At 47.5% G+C, this 19,883-nt stretch overlaps 1 protein-coding gene across 2 annotated transcripts in view; it reads right to left on the bottom strand.

Moving 5' to 3' along the window:
• Window positions 1-19,883, bottom strand: part of LRCH4 (leucine rich repeats and calponin homology domain containing 4) — a 124,592-nt gene that overhangs the window by 78,941 nt on the left and 25,768 nt on the right. For both annotated transcript variants that reach the window (XM_040346981.1, XM_040346980.1), the window contains exons 2-3: window positions 10,352-10,496; window positions 486-612 (exon numbers count right to left, since the gene is read on the bottom strand). In XM_040346981.1, coding sequence (XP_040202915.1) covers window positions 486-612; window positions 10,352-10,496 — 272 coding nt within the window. The remainder of the gene's footprint in view (window positions 1-485; window positions 613-10,351; window positions 10,497-19,883) is intronic.

Raw genomic sequence — 19,883 nt, 5'->3', positions numbered from 1 at the left:
CATTTATGTCACTGACCTGGAACAAGCATGTGGCCAGTGAAGGCATCAGGTCAGAGACTGATTAGTGAAGAAAGAAGGGACAGAACCAGCAGGGCACCGATTGATGTACTGGCTGCTGTAAGCTCTTTATACAAATGCTGAGTCAGCACATCATCAGATGCACATATGAGGATCGACTATGTGCAATATTTCCCCCAGGCAGGGCCTGACGGAAGCTGCATTGCTGGTACAGGAGGGCAGGCAGGAGATATGAACCCCTAGCATTTTAATGTTCAAGGGTCCCTTAATGATGGACACATGACTTCTTACACCCAGACATGTATAGGAGGGTCTTATGTCCCACACTTCCTCCACACACAGCCCCCACCTACGTCCCACCACGTCGTACCCCTTTCCCATTAATTAGGCGATAGAATGCGATTCACCTTCTCCCTTCTGCTGGCAGGCAAGACCTTAACATCTTACCCAATAAATCTGCTACTCACCAGCTGCCGCAGGTTGGTCATGGCGCCCACCTCCTCTGGAATGGAGTTCAGCTTGTTATTACTGGCGATGAGAACGGTGAGAGGAAGACGACAGAGGTAAGGAGGTAGAGAGGTGAGGAGGTTTCGGCTGTGGAAACAAAGATGGGACTTTAATAAGGAAAATAATGTCAATGCCCTTCAGATGTACTTCATCCTCGTTAATCTCTATAGTAGACTTTGGTCTTTGGCTGGTATACCTAAAAGGAACCCCCTGCACCCTTCCTAAGGCTCCTTGTGGATCTCTACATTGGGTTCTTTGACTTGCATGCCTAGAAGGAATCTCCTGAATCCCTCCAGGTGACCTTGCTTCTCGCTGATCTCTACTAAGACTAAGGGCTCTGGTTTGTATTCCTAGAAGAAACCCCCTGCATCCTTCCTAAAGCTCCTTGTGGATATCTACATTGGATTCTTTGACTTGCATGCCTAGAAGGAATCTCCTCAATCCCTCCAGGTGACCTTGCTTCTCGCTGATCTCTACTAAGACTAAGGGCTCTGGTTTGTATTCCTAGAAGGAACCCTCTGCATCCTTCCTAAGGCTCCTTGTGGATATCTACATTGGGTTCTTTGACTTGCATGCCTAGAAGGAATCTCCTAAATCCCTCCAGGTGACCTTGCTTCTCGCTGATCTCTACTAAGACTAAGGGCTCTGGTTTGTATTTCTAGAAGAAACCCCCTGCATCCTTCCTAAAGCTCCTTGTGGATATCTACATTGGGTTCTTTGACTTGCATGCCTAGAAGGAATCTCCTCAATCCCTCCAGGTGACCTTGCTTCTCGCTGATCTCTACCAAGACTAAGGGCTCTAGTTTGTATTCCTAGAAGGAACCCCCTGCATCCTTCCTAAGGCTCCTTGTGGATCTCTACATTGGGTTCTTTGACTTGCATGCCTAGAAGGAATCTCCTAAATCCCTCCAGGTGACCTTGCTTCTCGCTGATCTCTACTAAGACTAAGGGCTCTGGTTTGTATTTCTAGAAGGAATCCCCTGCATTCCCCCACATGTACAGTGGGGAAAATAATTATTTGACCCCATGCAGATTTTGTAAGTTTGCCCACTTACAAAGAAATGAAGGGTCTATACAATTGTTACCATAAGTATACAGACAGAATATCAACCAAAAATCCAGGAAAAAAAAAAAAAAAAAAAACACATAATACAAAATGATGGGCGGTGGCCAATGATGGGATGTGGGGTTCCGGCACCTTGGAACTCTGGACCCCTTTGCATTACACAGCACCCTGCACCTCTGGACCCCTTTGCATTACACAGCCCCCCAGTGTTTGTTACACAGACACCCCCCTAACAGTTCTGGACCCCTGCATGTTACACTGAGGGGAGATGTGACAAATGCGTCCCACCGGGGGTCGTTGCAGGCCGCCGTGGCCCACCTGGACAAATACCCGGTATGCCCTACGGCCAGTCCGGGCCTGCTTGGGCCAGTGGGAGATTCTTCCATCCACACAGTTCAGCGTAGATGGAGGAATCTGTTCCACTTTTTCCATCTGACCATAGAATATCAGCAGATAATCAATAGGTGTATGGCCAGTCTTAGCGAGTTCTCGTTAGGAGCACCTTCTATGTGTATAAAAAAAAAAAAGACTCCTGTCCACAGAATCCCTTTCTTCTGTTTAAACCTCATCATCATGGGCAAGACCAAAGAGCTGTCAATGGACATCAGGGACAAGATTGTACACCTACACAAGGCTGGAATGGGCTACAAGGCTGGAATGGGCTACAAGCAGGGCAGGACTTAGGGTGGTGGGGGCCCCTGGGCTTGAGTGTTGAAGGGGCCCCCTGGAGCCGAGAATTGGGGGGGATCGAAGTTGTTGAGCGGGGGGGGGCGAATTGAAGTTGTTGAGCGGGGGGGAGCGCATTAAAGTTGTTGAGCGGGGGGGGATTTTGCAGTTGTTGAGGGGGGGAGTGCCTCTCACCTGTGCCAACAGCCTGGGCCACAGACTGTCATTAGCCCGGCTCTCGGCTTTCTTCCCTTCAGCAGCCACAGTCCTCCACACACCACTCCGGTTCCTCCTGCTTCCGTGCTGCCTCCTCTTGCAGTGCGGGAAAATTAACCCTTTTGCGGGACTGCGGGAAGAAGCTGTCTGTGCGGGAAAGTCCCACAGAATCCGTGCGTGTTGGGAGGTATGCGCAGGGCCGCCATCAGGAATTTTGGGGCCCCTTGCACAGCTTAAGGCATGGGCCCCCTGAAGCAGAGAACCTAGGGGGGGTGGGGGTGCTGCCGCCTGAAATTGAGAAGCGTGGGGGCTGCCGCAAATTGAGAAGCGGGGGGGCCTTTACAAAAAAAAGAAGAAATAAAGAAGAAAACAAATATATATAAATATATGTAGCCATCCGGGGCCCTGGGGACCTCTGGGCCTTTTAATAAAAATAAAAAATAAACCTCTGGGCCCTTTAATAATAAAAAAAAAAACATTTATAAAAAATACATAAAAAAAGGGAGGTTGCCAAACCCGGGGCCCTGGGGACCTCTGGGCCTTTTAATAAAAAATAAAAAAATAAACAAAAATAAAAAAATAAACATTTATAAAAAAAAATAAAAAAGGGGGGGTTGCCACATGGGGCCCTGGGGACCTCTGAGCCCTTTAATAAAAAAATATATATATATATATATATATATATATATATATATATATATATATATATATATATATATATATATATATATATATAAAAATGTAATTTTTTTTATAAAAAAGGTGGGTTGCCATCCGGGGGCCCTGGAGACCCCTGGGCCCTTTAATAATAATAATAAAATATATATATATATATATATATATATATATATATACACATACACACACACACACACACACACACACACACACACACACACACACACACACACACATATATATATATATATTATATATATTATATATATATATATATATATAAAAATAAAAAATATATAAAAAAAACATTTTTTTACAAAAAATAAATAAAAAAAAGGGGGGTTGCCATCCGGGGCCCTGGAGACCCCTGGGCCCTTTAATAATAATATATATATATATATATATATATATATATATTATATAAATAAAAAAAATTTTTTTTTTTACAAAAATAAATAAATAAAAAGGGGGGTTGCCGTCCGGGGCCCTGGGGACCTCCGGACCCCTAAAAAAATAAAAATAAAAAAAAAAAACAATTTTTTTTTTTTTTTTTAAAGGGGGCCCCCTATTGGGTGGGGCCCCTGGGCTTGAGCCCAGTCAAGGCCAATGGTAAGTCCGGCCCTGGCTACAAGGCTTGGAATGGGCTACAAGGCTTGGAATGGGCTACAAGGCTTGGAATGGGCTACAAGGCTTGGAATGGGCTACAAGGCTTGGTGAGAAGGAGACAACTGTTGAAGCGATTATTCACAACATGGAAAAAATACAAAACAATCAATCAATCGCCCTCGGTCTGGAGATCCATACAAGGTAAGAAAAGTGAGGGATCAGCCCAGAACTACACGAAAGGAGCTTGTGAAGGATCTCAAGGCAGTTGGGACCACGGTCACCAAACAAACCATTGGTGACAATATGCCGCCATGGATTGAAATCCTGCAGCACCCGCAAGGTCCTCCTCAAGACGACACATGTACATGCCCGTATGAAGTTTGCCAATGAACATCTAAATGATTCAGAGAAGGATTGGGAGAAAGTGAGACCAAAATTGATCCCTTTGGTATTAACGCGACTTGCCGTGTTTGGAGGAAGAAAAATGGTGACTATGACCCGAAGAACACCGTCCCTACAGTCACACGGAGGTGGAAACATGATGCTTTGGGGCCGTTTCTCTGCTAAAGGTCCAGACCGACTTTGCCGCATTGAGGGGCCAATGGACGGGACCAAGTATTGTAAGATCTTGGATGAAAATCTTCTTCCTTCAGCCAGAACACTGAAGATGGGTCATGGACGGGGCCTCAAGCAAGACAATGACCCAAAACATATCGTCAAGGCAACAAAAGGAGTAGTTGAAGAAGCACATTAAAAGGGTCATCGAGTAATGTATGAAGGGAGCTGAAACTTCGAGTTGCCAAGCGACAGCCAAGAACCTTACAGTGTTTAGAGAAGATCTCTAGAGAAGAGAGGACTAAAATCCCTCCTGAGATGTGTGCAAACCTGATCACCAAATACAAGAAACGTCTGACCTCTCATGTTTTGCTTGGGGATCAAATACTTATTTTACTCACTGAACTACAACTTCATTTACCGTATTTTCCGGCGTATAAGACGACCCGGCGTATAAGACGACCCCCTAATTTTCCAGGAAAATTTTTGATTTTGGGATATACTCACTGTATAAGACTACCCCTTCCTACAAGTCTTTCTGGAAGCTGAGGGGGAGCCAGAACCGCTGACAGAAACAGGCTTTTTCAAATCTCACTGTGCCATTACATTCCTCACTGTGCCATTACATGCCCAGACTGTGCCACTGTGCCATTACATGCCCCCACATTGCCATCACTTGCCCCTCACATTGCCATTGTGCCATTACATGCCCCCACATTGCCATCACTTGCCCCTCACATTGCCATTGTGCCATTACATGCCCCCACATTGCCATCACTTGCCCCTCACATTGCCATTGTGCCATTACATGCCCCCACATTGCCATCACTTTCCCCCACTGTGCCTGCACTTGTTGCCCCCCCCAGTGCAATAACACTCACTTTTTTCCCCAGAGCTGACAGTCTCCATACGGCGATCGCGAGCGTGTGTTGATTTCAAAGCCGCGCCTTCACTGCAGAGTGTTCTGTGATAGGAGGAACAAAAATCTTCCCAGCAGCGCCTCTGTTATGTTTTCCGCCTATCACGGACGTCTTCTCATCTCGTCCGAGGATGAGAAAACATCTGTGATAGGAGGAACAAAGAACAGAGGCGCTGCTGGGAAGATTTTTGTTCCTCCTATCACAGAACACTCTGCAGTGAAGGCGCGGCTTTGAAATCAACACACGCTCGCGATCGCCGTATGGAGACTGTCAGCTCTGGGGAAAAAAAGTGAGTGCTGAGACTGTACCCGGCGTATAAGACGACCCCCGACTTTGGATGCATGTTTTTGCATCCAGAAAGTCGTCTTATACGCCGGAAAATACGGTATAACACTTGATGTGTCGTGTTTTTTCTAGATTTGTTGTTGTTCGTCTCTACCATATAAAATACATCTATGATAGACATAGACCCTTCATTTCTTTGTAAGTGGGCAAATGTACAAAATCTGAAGGGGATCAAATAATTATTTCCCCACTATACTTGCTCATCTCTGCAGTAGACTGGGGTCTCTCGCTTGCCTACCTACCTACAAAAACCTCCTGCATCCTTCCAGAAGTGCCTTTTCAATATGAACTGTACAGTAGATTGGGTTCTATGACTTGCGTACCTAAAAAGGAATCTCATCAATCCCTCCAGGTGACCTTGTTCCCAACTGATCCCTACTAAGATTAAGGACTCTATCCCTCCTGGTGACCTTGTTCCCAACTGATCTCTACTAAGATTAAGGACTCTATCCCTCCTGGTGACCTTGTTCCTAGCTGATCTCTACTATGACTAAGGACTCTATCCCTCCAGGTGACCTTGTTCCCAACTGATCTCTACTAAGATTAAAGGGGTTGTAAAGACAAAAATATGTTCCTCTTAAATTAAAGTCTGACAGTAGCTGATAAAGTAAAAAGTAATGTTTTGCATTATAACTAGTTTGATTCCTGTTGAAATCGAGCTTTTTATTCACCTGCGTCACTCCTGAATCATTATTCTCACTGACTTCCTGGTTTGCGGTGCACATTCATTCTTGCTACATCACGGCCTAATGGGAACTACAGTTCCCATTAGGCTTAGCCTCCATGCCTGTGATGGATAAGAGAGGGATGTAGTCATAGGGAGGGGATGAGCACATTCTGCTTTCCACCATGCAAAACAGCTCAGATGCTGGTGGAAAGCAAGAAGAGGAGAGACAGGAAATGGCATTTTCAAACCTGGATTACTGTATTTTGGAGGTCAAAAGGAAAAACGAGGTAAGTGATATTTAAATGCTCTAGCTTACAGCAATCAATTGATCTAATAAAAAAAAAAAACCTTTAGTGTTCCTTTAAGGATTCTATCCCTCCAGGTGACCTTGTTCCCAACTGATCTCTACTAAAGATTAAGGACTCTATCCCTCCAGGTGACCTTGTTCCTAGCTGATCCCTAAGAGTAAGGATTCTATCCCTCCAGGTGACCTTATTCCTAGCTGATCTCTACTATGACTGACTAAGGACTCTATCCCTTCAGGTGACCTTGTTCCCAACTGATCTCTATTAAGACTAAGGAAGCTCTATCCTCCAGGTGACCTTGTTCCTAGCTGATCCCTACTAAGATTAAGGACTCTATCCCTCCAGGTGACCTTGTTCCCAACTGATCTCTACTAAGATTAAGGATTCTATCCCTCCAGGTGACCTTGTTCCCAACTGATCCCTACTATGACTGACTAAGGACTCCATCCCTCCAGTGGACCTTGTTCCTAGCTGATCCCTACTAAGATTAAGCACTCTATCCCTCAAGGTGACCTTGTTCCTAGCTGATCTCTACTATGACTAAGGACTCTATCCCTTCAGGTGACCTTGTTCCCAACTGATCTCTACTAAGACTAAGGAAGCTATCCCTCCAGGTGACCTTGTTCCTAGCTGATCCCTACTAAGCTTAAGGACTCTATCCCTCAAGGTGACCTTGTTTCTAGCCGATCTCTACTAAGTCTAAGGATTCCATCCCTCCAGGGGACCTTGTTCCTAGCTGATCTCCAAGACTAAGGACTCTATCCCTCCTGGTGACCTTGTTCCTAGCCAATCTCTACCAAGACTAAGGATTCTATCCCTCCTGGTGACCTTGTTCCTAGCTGATCTCTACTAAAGACTAAGGATTCTATCCCTCCAGGAGACCTTGTTCCCAACCTATCTCTACTAAGATTAAGGACTCTATCCCTCCAGGTGACCTTGTTCCTAGCTGATCTCTACTAAGACTAAGGACTCTCGCTTGCATACCTAGAAGGATTTCCCTCCATGCCTCAAGGTGCCTTGCTCCTAACTAGTCTTAACAGTAGACAGGACTGTCTTGTGTGACAGACTCACCCGGGACAGAGGCTTTTGGAGGGGAGACGGTGCTCTTTGCGAGCCATATGCCTGGGGACCCTGTATACAGGGTACATATACAGATATGCCATATTAGAGTGACTGATTCATACGGTTGGGACATACAGTGTAAGGAGATGCTAATGCCATCACCTCCAGCCATCTGCCTGTTCTCTGTGCTAATTGACCCTGCTATTGTGTGAAGATGTCCTGTGTTTACACTTATGATAATGTGTATTGTATAGCAGGTGAGCGAGGAGACGTGACGTCTACCCTGAATGATCATATCTATGAGTCACATAGTCTGGGTAAATGATTAGTTAATTAGCTCATGTTAAGTTATGTTCTGGTTACCTCCTCTTTAACTGAATATAAGGTTGTATTCTTGGTTCTAATAAACACTCCATGTTCAGCAGACAAACAAGTCTCGTCTCGTTGTGTGCTTGTGAGCAGCTGGAATATCTGATATCTGTATCCAGACTGATAGGAAGCGGTATATGACGGAAGCACCCAAGCGAAGTGGGGGGGACGTTCCGTAGAAGGTCCATCCTGCACTCTTCCATGTTTTTATTGCTGATCCCCACAGTTCACTGGGTTCTTTGACTTTCATATCTAAAAAAGGAATCTCATCCATCCCTCCAGGTTATTCTACTTCTTGCTGATCTCTTCAGTAGACCGCAGGACCTGAGTTTTATACCTAAATAAAGTCAGTTATGCTTTGTTTGATATAAATACTCTGAAGACACGTACAGACAGCTGACCATCCATCAGCAGAGCCGGTCACTGAATACCAGAGTTGGGGGATGGCGGAGACTTAGAACAAAGTTACAGAATTAAGGCTGAAGAAAAAAAAAAGACTGACGGCCATCAAGTTCAAATATCTGAGCAAAACAAAACCTCCTTCTACAACTGCTGCCAAATTCCTTCCCGACCTCCAAGGACAGTCAACTTCCTGGGCTCTCGGTAATTAGAACTCTGGATGTTGTCAGCTGAGAGAACATTATCAGCTCCCTTCTAGAATCCCATTACTGCTTCTTGCCTTCATTAAACTCATGTAGTTATCCCATTAATTAATTTTGAAAAGAAGCATGAAATGTACCGTTACAGAGCCCTGCAGGCCGTCTTTCTGAACCTTTGACTACAGAGGAACCCTGACAATCATTTCCCAGGAAACCCCTGCTAAATATAAATTACATATACCGCTCATAGTACAACGGCATGATCAGTAAGTGGTGGATATAATAAATAATAATGTGGCGCATTTAACACAAAAACATTATCAGTAATGAACATGACATTTAATAAAAAATTTATAATGGCTAGAAAAAAAAAAAAAAAGGGAGAAGATATTGAAAATGATATGGGTGGTCTGTGGAAAAGTGCCCCCCTCCCCACAATAGTGGTTTATTTAGAGCTTCACCTACACCGATGGTCAGCCGCCAAGGCCCACCTACACCGGTGGTCAGCCGTCAAGGCCCACCTACACCGACGGTCAGCAGGTGAGCGAGGAGACGTTTGGAGGGGACTGAATGCTAGCCTCTTGCCCTGCGATCATGGGCCCTGGCATTTGGGAGGGGGGGGAACGGTGCCCTTTGTGAGCTATATGCCTGGGGACCCTGTATATGTCATTAGAGTGACTGATTCATACTGTTGGGACATACAGTGTAAGGAGATGCTAATGCCATCCCCTCCAGCCATCTGTCTGTTCTCTGTGCTAATTGACCCTGCTATTGTGTAAAGATGTCCTGTGTTCATACTTATGATAATGTGTATTGTATAGCAGGTGAGCGAGGAGACGCGACGTCTACCCTGAAAGGTCATATCTATGATTCACCTAGTCTGTGCAAATGATTAGTTAATTAGCTCATGTTAAGTTATGTTCTGGTTACCTCCTCTTTAACTGAATATAAGGTTGTATTCTTGGTTCTAAGCAACCTACACCGATGGTCAGCCGCCAAGGCCCACCTACACCGGTGGTCAGCCGCCAAGGCCCACCTACACCGGTGGTCAGCCGCCAAGGCCCACCTACACCGGTGGTCAGCCGCCAAGGCCAACCTACACCGGTGGTCAGCCGCCAAGGCCCACCTACACCGGTGGTCAGCCGCCAAGGCCCACCTACACCGGTGGTCAGCCGCCAAGGCCCACCTACACCGGTGGTCAGCCGCCAAGGCCCACCTACACCGATGGTCAGCCGCCAAGGCCCACCTACACCGGTGGTCAGCCGCCAAGGCCAACCTACACCGATGGTCAGCCGCCAAGGCCAACCTACACCGGTGGTCAGCCGCCAAGGCCCATCTACACCGGTGGTCAGCCGCCAAGGCCCATCTACACCGCTGGTCAGCCGCCAAGGCCCATCTACACCGGTGGTCAGCCGCCAAGGCCAACCTACACCGATGGTCAGCCGCCAAGGCCCATCTACACCGGTGGTCAGCCGCCAAGGCCCACCTACAATTATGGTAATTGGAGAAGACCCCCCCCCATGTCATTGGTGGTCAATGGGAGAAATGCATTTTTAGAAAAGAGATCGGTGCTCTTTGTGAGCTATATGCCTGGGGACACTCCACTACACTGGTGGTTAGTGGAGATGGATTCTCCGAAATTAATGCTCAAGCAAACTTTGCAGGAACCCTAGGATTCAACAGAACCCTGGTTAAGAAAAGCAGGGCTATGGCAATGGGGAACGTGTGTGGATACCAGAGTTTTGAAACAGGAAGCTCTATAGTTCACTCACCTTATGTTCAGGTAGGTGAGGGCCTGTAGGTTGGAGATGCAGGCGGGAAGGCTACGCAGGCAGTTGTGATAGAGGTTCAAGGATTCCAGGGACACCAGCTGACACAGCTCACCGGGGACTTCAGCGAAACGGTTCTTCGATAAATCTGAAGGAGAAATCAAATGGTACATCAAACACAAAGGCCTCAACTAAGGCCACTCAAACATGGCCGCAATGTGAGACAACCAACCCTGTCTATACAAGCACAAACTACTCCGCTGTCTACGCCATTGTATCATTTACAATCATTTATTTTGTTCATGTGTGTGGAATGTCAGTACTACTCTCACAAACGCGCCAGCCCTGATACAAGCAGTGGGCTGGCTCTTGGGCGGAGTTATGCAAATATCAAAACGCCTTGTTGGACGGGTGTTAGTCTAGAGCATGGGTCCTCAAACTACGGCCCTCCAGTTGTTCAGGAACTACAATTCCCATCATGCCTAGTCATGTCTGTGAATGTCAGAGTTTTACAATGCCTCATGGGATGTGTAGTTCCGCAACAGCTGGAGGGCCATAGTTTGAGGATCCCTGGTCTAGAGGAGTAAACGTTCCTGTGTAGGCTGTAGTTGCATACAGACCTCGAAAAGCAACACCCACATGTGATGCTAATACACAGAGTGCATCAGGTGATTATAATGAACCAGACCCTTCTGTTTAGAATCAGTCTGCAAATAACAAAAAATAGAAATCCCATACAAAGATTGTTAAAATCCCTGCAATGTACATTGATCACAAAAAGGGATCATTATCTCAAACATAGAGCTACTCCAAGTATAGTCAAAGTTCTTGAGACCTGATGAAGAGCGTAGTCTTTCGAAACGTGTTGGCTTTTTTCCTGCTATGAACCAATTTTACCAATAAAAACCTTGGGACTCTTGGACTATTTGCTGCTCTCACTGGACTGCGTATATGTGGAATCTCAACTTTGGGTTCCCTCAATATCTAAAAGGAGTGTCCTTGTTTTGTGGACTGCTGAACCGGAGTCAGTGTGCCCAATGAGAATTTGATCTATTGAAAATCTGTATGCAGCACCTCATTTTACCGGTTTCCCCTTTAAATTCAGACAGCAGACACCCTTTCTAAAGACCCGAACAGTGACAGCACGCCTGAGCACCCCAACGGGGACAGCGAACCGGAGCACCCGAACGGGGACAGCGAACCGGAGCACCCCAACGGGGACAGCAAACCGGAGCACCCCCAACGGGGACAGCAAACCGGAGCACCCAAATAGTGATGGCACGCCTGAGCACCCCCAACGGGGACAGCGAACCTGAGCACCCAAAACAATGATGGCACGCCTGAGCACCCCCAACGGGGACAGCGAACCGGAGCACCCGAACGGGGACAGCGAACCGGAGCACCCCAACGGGGACAGCAAACCGGAGCACCCCCAACGGGGACAGCAAACCGAAGCACCCAAATAGTGATGGCACGCCTGAGCACCCCCAACGGGGACAGCGAACCTGAGCACCCAAAACAATGATGGCACGCCTGAGCACCCCCAACGGGGACGGCGAACCTGAGCATCCCCAACGGCACGCCTGAGCACCCCAACGGGGACAGCGAACCGGAGCACCCCCAACGGGGACAGCAAACCTGAGCACCCCCAACGGGGACAGCAAACCTGAGCACCCCCAACGGGGACAGCAAACCTGAGCACCCCCAACGGGGACAGCAAACCTGAGCACCCCCAACGGGGACAGCAAACCTGAGCACCCAAACAGTGATGGCACGCCTGAGCACCCCCAATGGGGACAGCGAACCTGAGCACCCAAAACAATGATGGCACGCCTGAGCACCCCCAACGGGGACGGCGAACCTGAGCATCCCCAACGGGGATGGCGAACCTGAGCACCCCCAACGGCACGCCTGAGCACCCCCAACGGCACTCCTGAGCACCCCCAACGGCACTCCTGAGCACCCCCAACGGCACTCCTGAGCACCCCCAACGGCACTCCTGAGCACCCCCAACGGCACTCCTGAGCACCCCCAACGGCACTCCTGAGCACCCCCAACGGCACTCCTGAGCACCCCCAACGGCACTCCTGAGCACCTCCAATTTCAACGACACCCAAATAGATGCAGTCTGTTCAGCTGAAAATTTCCCACCAAGCTCCTTTAATTCTTTGAAATTTTTATTTGTGGAGCTGGTCAGAAGCAATAGCTGCCAAACTTTGCATGATCCACCAAAATTTGAGCTGTGAATGGCAGGCTTAAAAAAGGTAAGTTTCCCTTTTTATGAAAAATGAGAAAGTGAACTAATTCCAAATAACCTGGCGACAGCTCCAGAACCCCCACTGTACATAGTGGCTATGATGTCATGTGCTGCCGGTGTAACAGACCTTATACCGCAATACACAGCCCAAGAGTAACAATCCATGATCATGGTTGCACTGGCAAGTCCTCATTGGTTAGCATGACTAGGTGGCCATGCAGACCAATGAGAAGCACTTCTATTTTCTGGGACACCTTACTGGAAGAAGCCTCAGATGTGCTTCTCATTGGTCAGAATGTTTACCAATGAGGGCTTGCCATTGCGAGCACTTTGAGGGATACCCGCTCTGGGGCTGTGTATTGCAGTGCAAGGGCCACTAGACCAGCCGCATAGGGCTCGGCCCATATGGGCAGCGGGGACTGGAGAGGTGGCTAGGACATAATTCACGTTTTTCGAGAACTGGTCTATAAACCAGAGGCTCTGGATGGACATCTGGATACATGGCTCTATATTTAGGATGTATCTGATCTATAAACCAAAGGGACAGTTGGATGAATTGCTCGATATTTAGGTCTTGGACTATAAACCAGAGTCTCTGGATGGACAGTTGGATAAATGTCTCCTTATTTAGGATGTATCTAGTCTATAAACCATAGAAAGAAGTATGAACATCTAAACAAGCCATATTTATGCTGCCAACATCCCCGATAAGGATATAGCAAACAAAGTACCCCCCCAGTACTGTGGGGACTTGACCGGCAACAAAACAATATTAAAATGTAATACAATTTGAATTTAAGATAAACGTATACATAGACATAATTTAATTGATTATCAAACCAATAAAAACAGATTAACGATGATTGTAGTGGGTTCCCATGTGATGATGCAGACAGCTTGACGCGTTTCAGAACAGAATACGTCCCTTCGTCAGGGGAAATGGTCAGGTAAGGAATCACACCAGACCAGTAACCATCGTAGGGGTTCGCTGCCAGACCTGCGACGGCGCCCACGCTGTGATAGGACATCCGTGTCTTAACTTGGACACTCTTGTATTAGGTAAGCCCCTACTCATCCACAAAAGTCCCACCGCCAGGAGGTACGCAAAAATGTGACACCCCACAATACTCCTTGGTCTGTCCCCTGCTAGTATGCGCCATGGATTGCAGCGACGGTTCCAAACGGCTCTATATTTAGTCATGGACTATAAACCAGAAGCTCTTGATGGATAGTTGGATAAATGGCTCTATATTTAGGATGTATCCGGTCTATAAACCAGAGGCTCTGGATGGACAGTTGGATAAATGGCTCTATATTTAGGATGTATCCGGTCTATAAACCAGAAGCTCTGGATGGACAGTTGGCTAAACGGTTCTATATTTAAAAAGGAGAAGAGTTATCTACTCGTCATCTATAAATGATATTTGCACCGCATTCCCCTTAATTGTTAACAATTTGGAAAAAGTGAGGGGTTTGGGATTTTAGGCCTCATTCACACTTGGCGGACTCCGTCGCTACGGAGTCCGCCTGGTCCCGTCGGCTTAGCGGGAGATCAGTCCGCAGATCTCCGCTGAGCCGACGGATGACAAGCTCCTCTCTGCTCACTGAGCGGGGAGGGGCTTGTCCGGCACCGCTGTGTTCTATTTTTCAAAAGCCACGCCTCCTCCTCGTGCTGTTCTGTGATAGGCGGAACACTCAGCTTCAAAGCAGACACTGTTCAGTGTTCCGCCTATCACGGACGCCCTCTCGTCCAAGACGAGGACGAGAGGGCATCTGTGATAGGCGGAACACCGAACACAGTGTCTCCCGGGAAGCCGAGTGTTCCGCCTATCACAGAACAGCACGAGGAGGAGGCGCGGCTTTTGAAAAATGGACGGCCGCGGTCTGAATGAGAGCCTGCATGTTAGGTACCGGCGTATAAGACGATCCCCGACTTTTAAGAAGAATTTCATGTGTTAAAAAGTGATCTTATACGCCGGAAAATACGGTAGCTTCCTCAGGAGAATTACATCAGGCACGATTAGTCACTTCCTCAGGAGAATTACATTTATCAGTCACGGTCTACTGGAAATAGAAAGATCTATTTCCAGTAGATGGTGCCTGATAAATTGAATTCTCCTGACCAGGCACTATCCACTGAAAATATAACTTTCTAGATCTTTCCATTTCCAGTAGATAGTGCCTGATAAATCTAATTCTCCTGAGGAAGCTACTAATCGTGGCGAAACATGTAGCGAATTTTTCAGCTTGCACATTCTTGAAACTGTATTGCATCATGGGATGTTTTTTTTTTTATTCTGTCATTTTTAACTTTTATAAATATCTTTTCATATATTATGTTGTAATTTTGAACCTCAAATCCCAAACCCTCACTTTTTCCAAATTGGTTCTATATTTAGGTCATGGACTATACAACCAGAGGCTCTGGATGGACAGTTGGATAAATGGTGAACTTAACGTTTAAAGCGGTTCTCCACCCTAAAGTGGAGTCCCGCTGATCGGAACCCTCCCCCCCTCCGGTGTCACATTTGACACCTTTCAGGGGGGAGGGGGGTGCAGATACCTGTCTAAAGACAGGTATTTGCACCCACTTCCGGCCACACGCTACGGGCAAAAGACGGGTTTTTCTGACTTCCCGTCTGTCGCCCGTTGTGTGCTGGGAACACTCGGCTCCCAGCACACAGCGGGAGCCAATCGGCGGGCGCAGCGCGACTCGCGCATGCGCCGCAGGGAACCGGGCAGTGAAGCCGCATCGCTTCACTTCCTGGTTACATAGTTACATAGTTAGTCAGGTTGAAAAAAGACACAAGTCCATCCAGTTCAACCACAAAAAACAAAATAAAAAAACACAGTAAAATCCTATACACCCAACTTCATACCCACAGTTGATCCAGAGGAAGGCAAAAAACCCCAGCAGAGCATGATCCAATTTGCTACAGCAGGGGAAAAAATTCCTTCCTGATCCCCCGAGAGGCAATCGGATTTACCCTGGATCAACTTTACCTACAAATCTTAGTACTCAGTTATATTCTGTACATTTAGGAAAGAATCCAGACCTTTCTTAAAGCAATCTACTGATCTGGCCAGAACCACCTCTGGAGGGAGTCTGTTCCACATTTTCACAGCTCTTACTGTGAAAAAACCTTTCCGTATTTGGAGGTGAAATCTCTTTTCCTCTAGACGTAAAGAGTGCCCCCTTGTCCTCAGTGATGACCGTAAAGTGAATAACTCAACACCAAGTTCACTGTATGGACCTCTTATATATTTGTACATGTTGATCATATCCCCCCTTATTCTCCTCTTCTCAAGAGTGAATAAATCTAGTTCCTCTAATCTTTCCTCATAGCTGAGCTCCTCCATGCCTCTTATCAATTTGGTTGCTCTTCTCTGCACTTTCTCCAGTTCTCCTATATCCTTTTTGAGAACTGGTGCCCAAAACTGAACTGCATATTCCAGATGAGGTCTTACTAATGATTTGTACAGGGGCAAAATGATATCTCTGTCTCTGGAGTCCATACCTCTCTTAATACAAGAAAGGACTTTGCTCGCTTTGGAAACCGCAGCTTGGCATTGCATGCCATTATTGAGCTTATGATCAACTAAAACCCCCAGATCCTTCTCCACTACAGACCCCCCCAGTTGTACTCCCCCTAGTATGTATGATGCATGCATATTCTTAGCCCCCAAGTGCATAACTTTACATTTATCTACATTAAACCTCATCTGCCACTTAGTCGCCCAATTAGACAGAGCATTGAGGTCGGCTTGTAAATTGGAGACATCCTGTAAGGACGTTATTCCACTGCATAGCTTGGTGTCATCTGCAAAGACAGAAATGTTACTTTTGATCTCAGACCCAATATCATTTATAAAGATATTGAAAAGTAAGGGTCCCAGCACTGAACCTTGGGGTACACCACTGATAACATTGGACCATTCAGAGTAAGAATCATTAACCACGACTCTCTGAATTCTGGCTTTCAGACAGTTTTCTATCCATTTACAAACTGATATATCCAATCCTGTAGACCTTACCTTACACATGAGCCGTGTGTGCGGAACTGTATCGAACGCTTTTGCAAAATCCAAATATATCACGTCCACAACCACGCCTCTGTCCAGGGTTTTACTTACCTCTTCATAAAAGGAAATCAGGTTTGTCTGACAACTTCTGTCTTTCATGAATCCATGTTGACTGCTGCTTAAATAGTTTTTTTCCAGCAAGAACTCATCCATGTGGTCTTTTATTAAACGTTCCAGTATCTTCCCAACTATAGAAGTTAAACCAACAGGTCTATAGTTACTTGGTAAAGACTTTGTTCCCTTTTTAAATATGGGCACCACATTGGCCCTGCGCCAATCCAGTGGTACTATTCCTGTCTTTAATGAGTCCCTAAATATTAGATACAGTGGCTTTGAAATGACAGAGCTCAACTCACCTAGGATCCGTGGATGGATGCCATCAGGTCCAGGTGCTTTATCCACCTTTATTCTGTCTAAATACCCTCAGCGTGGATGGAGGGGGGAGCAGCAGAGAGACGAGCGATCGCTCATCCTCTGCTGCGATCAGCGCTGGACTCCAGGACAGGTAAGTGTCCTAATATTAAAAGTCAGCAGCTGCAGTATTTGTAGCTGCTGGCTTTTAATATTTTTTCCCCATGGCACATCCGCTTTAAGCCCTCTCTCGCTCTCAAATCTGAGTCACTGAAGCAGTAAAATAAATATACATTTCTGTGTGTGGTATATACCGTATTTATCGGCGTATACCGCGCACTTTTTTGCAAAATCGTGGGAGCGCGATATACGCCGATACCCGCGTCCTTCTGCGGCGTCCTCCCCGCTCGTTTCCCGCGCCGAGTTTGAATACTGCGCCGGCATATACTGAGCGCAGTACACTCGGGTATAGTCGGGCAGTCTCGGCTCCTCTCGCGCTCACGTCCTGGACGTGAGCTTGAGAGTAGCCGAGCCTGCCAGACTATACACGAGTGTACTGCGCTCGGTATATGCCGGCGCAGTATTCAAACTCGGCGCGGGAAAGCGGGAAACGAGCGGGGAGGACGCCGCAGAAGGACGCCGGACCCGAAGAGGACACCCGAAGCTGCAGACGGACGCCGGACCCGACGAGGCCGCCGATGGACGCCGCGCAAGACACCAAAACTAAGTACAAAACTCTTTTTTCCACAGGAATTTCGGGGAAACTTTAGGGGTGTGCGCTATACGCGGGAGCGCGCTATACCCCAATAAATACGGTACTTACCTTACCCAGGGTGCCTAGGGAAGGGAGGGTGATGTCACGATCATTCTGGCAACGCCGAGGATCCCAAATCTCACAATAGGGGGTGCTCCTGCACTACGACTCGGGTTCTTCCCATGAGATTTGGTATTCCCAGGCTCTTCACGTGACTCTCGTGAGGAAGCCGGGGGTAAGGCAAGTATATTTTAACAACCCCCCCCATAAAATCTTTTTTTACAGCTTTAATGTGGCAATTTAAAGTCGGAAAGGGAGGCAGCAAGTAATAAGGAAACGTTGCCAATAACATAGGCAGACTAAAACTCTCACTATATATTTTTGCCCTTTAATTAAAGCGTGACCAGCCTCTCCCTCCTTGAACAATCTGTGCAGTGTAATCCCCAGAGCCTCGTGCCCTGTCACTGCGCTCATCCCTCGGTGCTGGCAGAGGCAGGGCGTCGCTGTGCCCCAAGGGCAACCACATGACTCATTGGTGATGACTTGGTTGTGGCTCTCTGCCCAGAAGCTCTCATAACAAGGCTTATTCAGGGATGCCGGGGAGAGGCCAAGATAATGGAGAGGCCGGGGGCGGGTGTGTGACCCCCGCTGTACTAATGTTTGGATTTGTCACACGTCAGGGCTTGTGGGTGAGGGAAGACCGAGGAATGGGCACTTCAGGACTTGGAAGTCGAGCTGCAAGGAACGAGAGTCCTGTAGAAGGTTGGCATGGCGCCACAGCTTCATGTGAGGAGAAGACCTGGATTGTATGATGTGCTTTTATATCTCCGACAACTTTCTGGAACAAATAAATTAGATTAAAAAAAAATCCCATCTCTTATTTTACAAGAATGAGCGTGACACACACCAAAAATGAAGTCATTTATCCAATTGTCCATCCAGAGCCCCTGGTTTATAGACCACATACATCCTAAATATAAAACCATTTATCCAACTGTCTATTCTGAACCTCTGGTTTATAGACTACATACATCCTACATATAGAGCCATTTATCCAACTGTCCATCCAGAGCCTCTGGTTTATAGAGTGGATACATCCTAAATATAGAGCCATTTATCCAACTGTCCATCCAGAGCCCCTGGTTTATAGACTACTAGATACAGCCTACATATATCAACTGTCCATCCAGAGGCTCTGGTTTATAGACTACTAGATACAGCCTACATATATCAACTGTCCATCCAGAGGCTCTGGTTTATAGACTACTAGATACAGCCTACATATATCAACTGTCCATACAGAACCCTCTGGTTTATAGACTGGATACATCCTAAAAATTAGGGGATGCACCGATACCATTTTTGTATTTTAAAACACAGAGTAGTCTTCGATACCAATTACCGATACCCATCGCCTAGAAAGAGTAGGTAGAGGGGTAGTTAGGGAGTTGGGTGAGGGCAGGGTGGGGGAGTAGAGGGATAAGTGAGGACAGTGTGTGTGTGTGTGTGTGGGGAGGTGGGGCATAGGATTAGTGAAGGCAGGGTTGGGGGGGTTGAGTGCGGGGGTAGGTGAAGGCAGGGTTGGGGGGTTGAGAGCGGGGGTAGGTGAAGGCAGGGTTGGGGGGGGTTGAGAGCGGGGGGTAGGTGAAGGCAGGGTTGGGGGGGTTGAGAGCGGGGGGTAGGTGAAGGCAGGGTTGGGGGGTTGAGTGCGGGGGTAGGTGAAGGCAGGGTTGGGGGGTTGAGAGCGGGGGTAGGTGAAGGCAGGGTTGGGGGGTTGAGAGCGGGGGTAGGCGAGGGCAGGGTTGGGGGGTTGAGAGCGGGGGTAGGCGAAGGCAGGGTTGGGGGGGTTGAGAGCGGGGGTTGGGGGGTTGAGAGCAGGGGTAGGTGAAGGCAGGGTTGGGGGGGTTGAGAGCGGGGGTAGGTGAAGGCAGGGTTGGGGGGGTTGAGAGCGGGGGTAGGTGAAGGCTGGGTTGGGGGGGTTGAGAGCGGGGGTAGGTGAAGGCAGGGTTGGGGGGTTGAGAGCAGGAGTAGGTGAAGGCAGGGTTGGGGGGGTTGAGAGCGGGGGTAGGTTAAGGCAGGGTTGGGGGGTT

Source organism: Rana temporaria, chromosome 3 (genome assembly GCF_905171775.1).
Source record: "Rana temporaria chromosome 3, aRanTem1.1, whole genome shotgun sequence".
NCBI classification, from domain to species: Eukaryota; Metazoa; Chordata; class Amphibia; order Anura; family Ranidae; genus Rana; species Rana temporaria.
This window is presented reverse-complemented; position numbering and strand designations above follow the sequence as displayed.